Here is a 6,805-nt window from a genome sequence, read left to right as displayed (position 1 = left end):
CATGGCCACGAATTTCAGCTGGACTTAGAGATGACTGTTGCAGGACTGGAACCAAATTCACTTTCTCTCTCAAAAACTACAGTCCATTTATTATTTCACAATTCTTCCCTTACAAATTTGCAGCAGGTTGAAATAAAAACAACTACTCGACTACCATAAATTCAAGGAATAAGTTTCTATCGATTTCTTGTTCAACCACTCACTCTCAGAGTCACCAAGCAAAAATATTTAGAAAGAAACAGATTCTTTTCCTGTTGCTTTGTTTGCCATGTAAAACACTCAGTTTTTCATCACAATGCTACACCAGAAAGCTTTTGCTTGATGTATTTTTTCTTTTATAATAGCAGTAACATAACAGGAGTAAAATAAGCACACCTAAGTTTCCTTAATAAACATAACCAGCCTCTTCAGAAAACAACTGAATCCACATACCTCTCTCTGTTTTGAAATGAACTTTGCTGCGCAGGGGGAAAGACGCCCCAAAGGGCTTTATCTGCGCTACCGCAACACGCAGGAGGCTTCCTCAGGTCAGAGCGTGAAACCCTGCGGTGTTTTCTGGCCTAACTTTCCCCAGGACTTAAGGTATCAGCGCTGTTTTCAAGTGAAGGCTGTGCCGACACTAACTGGGCACTGTTACCTCGACTCCCCCTAGCAAAGGCCGGGCGAGGCCGAGGGGCCGGCAGCGGTGCCCCTTCGCCCCAGGGGTGAAGGGGAGAAGAACGCAGGCGAGCCCAGCTGAGCGAGTCACCTGAGGGGATGCAGAGGGAGACTTCGAGAGGCCCGGCCTCCCCTACGACTCGGCCCTGACAGGAATTGGGGGGGAAGGAGCGCTGAGGGCGTCGAGCCCCAGCCCCCGCGCACGAGCCCAACGGCTCGCCGCTTCCCGCCGCGCTCCTTTTAAAGGCGTCCGCTGACGTCACGGCTGAAGCGGGCAGCCGTTAGGCGCGCGCGCTGCCCCGCCCCCGGGCGGTTGGCGGCCGCGCGGCGAGCATGTGCCCCGCCCCCCCGCCTCCCCCCCCGCGGGGGAGGGGGCGGGGGCGGGGGCGGGGGCGGCCCGCTAGGCGCAGGCGGCGCGGGGGCTGCGGGGCGGTTGGCGCGCAGGCGCGGTGGGGGCGCGGGGCAGTGCGGGGCTGGCGGCTCGCATGAGCAGGCGGTGCCGGGCGGCCGCCGCTGCCTGGCTGCTGCGGGGTCTCGCCGGCCCCGCCGCCCGCTGCCTGGGCAGGAGCATGAGCCTCTGCGGGGCCCCGGCCGCCTGCGCCGCGGGGCCTGCGGGCGGCGGCGGCGCGGGCTTCTCCTCGGCGCGGCTGAGCCCGCCGTGGCTGCGGCTGCCCGAGGTGCCGGGCGCCGAGGCGCAGCGGGCCAACGAGCTGCTGCTGCTGCTGCCGGCGGCGGCGGCGCCGCGGCGCGGCCCGGAGCCGCCGCAGCACCACGTCGTCTACTTCCCGGGGGACGTGCAGGTAGGCGGCGGGGGCCGTCGGGGCTCGGCCGGGGAGGAGGCCCCTGTGACGGCCGCTCCGGGGCGGATCTGGCGGGGCTCGGCCGTGCTTCACGGCGGCGGGTCGGGCCGTCGTTCCCGGTGGCGATGTCTGAAATCAGGGCGAAAGGACTCGGCCCTGCGGAGAGGCGGTGGCGAAGCGGGGGGGGGGGCAGCCTGCGCCGCGCTCCCCCGCCGCCTCCGCCGCCGCCGAGGCGCCCTCGGCCCGCCGCGGCCCATGGGCTGGGCTGCGATGGCCGGGACAGACCGGGCGTCTCTGTTCCGGGTGTGGCTTGTCAAGGGCCTGCGTGGCTGGTAGCCAGAGGCGCTGGTCCATGTATTGTGGGCCGGAACGCGCTCAGCGGTGAGGATCGTGAATGATTCAGGCGTTAACTTCTTCCTGCCTCTGTCCGCTGTGGATGCGAGCGAGGGGAGTAAACGCTCCCGGCAGCTGAACGAGAGGGAAATGGTCTTCTGTCTATAAAAGACAGAAAACGAGTTACTAAAGTCTGAAGTCTGTTGTTTGTAATAAAGCCATCGGTATTTCTGCAGATGGAGAAAATACAGTAAAATGCTGTATTTATGTCACGTTAAGCTGATTAATCCTTTCCTCTTCCCTTGGAGTGAAGTCAACAAGAAATGACGAGTGCTTCCGTGTGCTTATTTTTATTGTGGTGATTTTGTGTGATAAAATTATTGGGGTAGAATAAGTAGTCTAAATATGCCAGTAATTAAACAAATTGTTTCTTGTTCTGGGAGCCTAGCAAGCAAGTGCTTCTCTAATGTAGAATGTTTCTCTGTTAGTCAGCCGCAGTCCTCCCTTATGAATATACACACACGCACACACACACACACTCATATACCTGCACACTAGGCAGAGTTGACGTATTTACGCAATGTACTAATGCATCTTTTCTATTTTTTAATCTTTCAGAACTATCATGATGTCATGTCATGCCACCCAGAAAACTTTCAGTGGGAGCAATGGAGTTTTGAAAATGTTGCTACCATACTTGCTCACCGATTTCCTAATAGCTTTATTTGGGTTGTAAAGTGTTCTCGAATGCACCTGCATAAATTCAGTTGTTATGATAACTTTGTGGCAAGCAACATGTTTGGAGCACCAGAGCACAGCACCGACTTTGGAGCTTTCAAGCATCTTCATGTGCTGCTAGTTAATGCGTTCAGACTCGCTCAGAACATGCTGTTGTCCCAGAAGAGCACGTATGGTTTCAACAAGGGTGCAAAGATAGCTGCTTGTAAATCACAGCCGCAGTCTGGTCCTACAACAAACGGCTGTTCGTCCACAGAAAGAGAGAGAGACTGTGAATATTCTAATAACTCTGCCATGAACTTCATTATGCCGTCTGCTGTAGGTGCAGCGTCATTTACTTTGATTGGCTTCAGTAAAGGTTGTGTGGTTTTGAACCAACTGCTCTATGAGCTGAAGGAAGCTAAAAAAGACAAGAATACAGATGCCTTCTTAAAAAACATAAAAGCAATTTACTGGTTGGATGGTGGTCACTCTGGAGGAAGTAATACTTGGGTTACTTACCCTGAAGTGCTGAAAGAACTTGCGCAGACAGGAATTGAAGTTCATGCTCATGTTACACCATACCAAGTGTTTGATACAATGAGATCATGGATTGGGAGAGAGCATGAGAAATTTGTACAGATACTTGAAGAATTGGGTGTAGAAACAGATGATCAACTACACTTTGCAGATGAAGTTCCCTCTTTAGATAACCATTTCAGAGTGCATGAAGTATTTTGAGACTGTATATATCTCTGTATTCACTGCAAAAGCCCTTCTGATGCTGTAAATCTTGATTTACAACTTTGAGCGGACACTCTCTGAAGAGTAATAGTAAATCAATCTTGTGTTCTCAGTAGATATTGTATATAAATTTCAATGGCTTAAAAAGGGGGGTTTGGGAATGGGATCCCATATGTAGAGCAGATTATGTCTTTTGATTCCTGGTAAAATTGCTATGAAGGACTGTGTGAACATTTAATCTCAAGCCGTTGGCAAAATTTTTAGCCCTGGATGTCCAAAGTAATATACTGCCTTTAATGGTAGTTTAAAAGTACTGAGGATCTTTGTAGGTCTGGATGTTTCTGTTTACAAGCTTCCAGGGCTGAAAACTGTGGTCTTTGTCAATAACAGAGACAACATTAGTTTTTTGGCTTAGAGAAAATGATGATTGTTGGAGCAATCCTAGTTAAACATTGTTGAAAAGTGTTTCAATTAGATAATTTAATCTTTCAGTTTTGTAACATTTCTCCTATTGAAAGAAAGTCACAAATATTTACTTTTGGAATAATAGTGCCAATTTATTTTTCTTCCCTATGTATTCCCCATACCTTGCTTTTTCTGTGGCTATAAAATTTCATTAACGAATTGCTTAGTATCTGGTAGTGAATAGCCTTTTCATCTGGGACTTGAATTCTGACATAGCTATGTGAAGTGACCAAGAATATTCGTAAGAGTGTAGTTTATTGCTGTTTCAACATACCCTGCTCTTGCTTTGACTAACTTCTATGAGGACTGGAAGTAATGTGTGTATTTGCAATTTGAGGTGTGTTTATCTCTTCTGTTCTGGAACTGGTGAGGTTTTTTTCACAAACTGCAGCATTGGTGTTGATCTAACTCGAGCCATAAGTACATGACATATTAACGAGTTACATAAAATGTTTTAGAATATGTTGACTGCAGCTGTTTCAAAATGCTTCAGTTCGTACAACTATGATTGCCTTTAAATGTATTGTAGTAGTTGCTTCTAGAGCCACCCAGAAATCTGTTTTCAGAGCATAATATTTTATACAGAAGAAACATACCCTCTAAATAAATACAAAGTCAAACAAATCAGATACAGAAGATGTCATCTAGTTCAAGCCCCAACCCTGAGTATACTTCAAAAATAAAATTACTGCAAGGTGGACACGAGAGGGAAATACTGGAATTTTTCTTCTGTTGTACGTTTTCCCTTTTATCTATAAACAAATCTTAGAAAATCACTCTTAAAGATAACTGCAGCTATTAATGATAAACTAGTAGCTTAATGGTTTTGGATTTCCTGAAAGTATAGAAAAACAGAAGGTAGCAAAACAGTGTGATAAATATAGCTCAAGTCTGGAGGAAAAAAAAAAAAGCGTTTAATTCAACTTGGTTCTAATGTTTGATTGCTTAGCAACGCCTCCCTTCTTCTGGCTTCCTGTTACTTTTATTCTGTGGAAGGACAGATCTGGGTCATCTTTCCTCTGTTAGCATCACTAAAACTTCCGAGGTTCACTGGAGACAGTATTTTCACAACTCTGGCAGAGGGTGTGCACACGTTGGTGATCACTGAGGAATGAGAAAAGCCCACCGAACTCTTAAAAACTTTTTTTTATACTTGAAAGTATTAAGGGTGCTAGAAAGGAATGAACATATAAAAAGTAGCTTTTACAATATGAAAGTGAATTCTCTAGTTAATTAGGCTAATGGAACTATCTGTTCAAAAGTAGAAATCTACATTAAATGATGGAGAGAAGTGCAACATGCAAACTAACTACAATTTTATAAGAGAATCTGAAATACAGTTCTATTTGCTTTTATTAAACTCTTTCTTGGAGACACTGTTCAACTCTATTATCGATTACCTTATCAATGGACTTTAAAACAACTTGCTTATGTGTTTCAAGGAAGGGTGTTTCCCTTTTTTGACTTCAAAGGTTTCTGGATGGCTCTCCTATGAAAATACTATTTGATGGAGGTGGTTTACAATAGATGTTAAATAAAATCATCTCAAGTTTTGCTGCGTTACTTTGAAGAATTAGCACTTTCTTGTAAAACTAATCTTGTTGTAAGACTTGATGTTTCAGAGGGAAAACAGACTGGTTGTTTTTTATTCTCTAAACAGTTGTAGTACTGTGTTGGAATGTGCTTCTGTCATTCACTACAATGCATGCTAAAAATAAAATATGCAGACAATGTAGAAAATACTATTTCAAATGGGTGAAACCACTCCAATATGAATGTAAAACTGTTAAATGAGGAATGTGCAGTTAAGGTCTGTGCATTATGCTTTAGCATGTGTTTGTGGAGACCTACGTTTAAAACAAACAAACAAACAAACGCCACCTATTTCGTAGCAGCTTTTCTTCAAGGCAGGCTTTGTATTTATACAGTCACCGTCTACCATCGTAAAACAGCTTACTGGGATCTTGCCTACATGGGAAAGCTGGCATGAAGTAAGCAAAGGTGTGAAGTTTCTGTTAGGGTGAAATGGATCAGGATGAAATGGATCATAGCTTGTAAATACCTATTTCTTTCCGTTAACTATGAAGGCAATTTTGTAATAAACTTAAATATTAGTGCCTAAAGTTAGGTGAGGTGAATTCCTGTTCTCATGCCTACTTACAGTGGTTTAGTGCAAGACACTTTTCTGTTTTGGAATGGAGTAAGCAACATTACATTTTGCATCCTTAGTACAAGCTAGTATGTATTAGCTCATAAACTTATATTTTCTTGTACATTAGACAAGTCATTCTTCATACAAAAAATGTCAACCTTTCTGTCTTGAGAAATGCTAAAATGTTTTAAGCTACATCTATTAAAAATCCCTTTAAAACAAGGCTTTCTGTGAAATTGTCAAATCCACATAACTTAAATGATACTACTTTTGTGTTTATCTTAAATACTGGTAAATTAGCTGACCTTCTTCCTATGTCTAACATAATCACATCTCTGTAACTGCTGCTGCATAAATCAGTATCAGACATTCATTTTGAAAAGTGATTACAGATACAAGCCTCAACGTGTTGCTGAAAAGAGCAGTCTTTTTTGTCCTCACACTGAAAGTGTCCTGCTGCCTCCATAATGTTAACACTAGCACTTTATGGTGAGCTATTCTAGCTTGCTAAATTAGCGTTGTTGCTGATAAAGAAAGATAACTAACGAGTGCTGTGTATTTTAATGTTCATAGATCTTATTTTAAATAAGACTGCAAAGTCAGTCGGGAGTTAGGATGTTACAATTGTGGATATTCACAGATAAAAAATACATGACTGTGTTCTTAAGTTTTCTCAACAGATCCTTTTTGATTTGCAGAAGGAAAATGTCACCTTTTTTTTTTTCCCTTGTCCAGTGGGACTTCTCATAGTGTTGTCTTTTCTAATCTAACAGTTACTTTGACATCTCTGCAGATAAACAATATTTGTTCTCCTGAACAGATGGGAAGTTGAAGCACTGAGATCAAAGTAAGACCATTCATTTACCCTGAATGTTTATTTTAAATTACACAAGGCCTTACTTTCCATATGCTCAGTGCTCAGATGGAACTGTGTATA

At 44.3% G+C, this 6,805-nt stretch overlaps 1 protein-coding gene across 1 annotated transcript; it reads left to right on the top strand.

Annotated features, from left to right (window-relative positions):
* The first annotated feature begins 1,125 nt into the window (after positions 1-1,125).
* Positions 1,126-6,091, top strand: C6H2orf69 (chromosome 6 C2orf69 homolog). Its single transcript, XM_068948221.1, has 2 exons — positions 1,126-1,457; positions 2,409-6,091. Exons 1-2 carry the CDS (start codon positions 1,143-1,145, stop codon positions 3,246-3,248), a joined length of 1,155 nt encoding a protein of 384 aa, XP_068804322.1. The 5' UTR covers positions 1,126-1,142; the 3' UTR covers positions 3,249-6,091.
* Positions 6,092-6,805: the final 714 nt, after the last annotated feature.

The sequence above is a fragment of the Struthio camelus genome, chromosome 6, assembly GCF_040807025.1.
Source record: "Struthio camelus isolate bStrCam1 chromosome 6, bStrCam1.hap1, whole genome shotgun sequence".
Lineage (NCBI taxonomy): Eukaryota > Metazoa > Chordata > Aves > Struthioniformes > Struthionidae > Struthio > Struthio camelus.
This window is presented reverse-complemented; position numbering and strand designations above follow the sequence as displayed.

Coding starts and splice junctions, on each gene's coding strand:
- C6H2orf69 (XM_068948221.1), top strand. CDS start 1,143: ATGAGCAGGCGGTGCCGGGCGGCCGCCGCTGCCTGGCTGCTGCGGGGT. Junction 1,458..2,408: donor ACTTCCCGGGGGACGTGCAG/GTAGGCGGCGGG, acceptor TTAATCTTTCAG/AACTATCATGATGTCATGTC.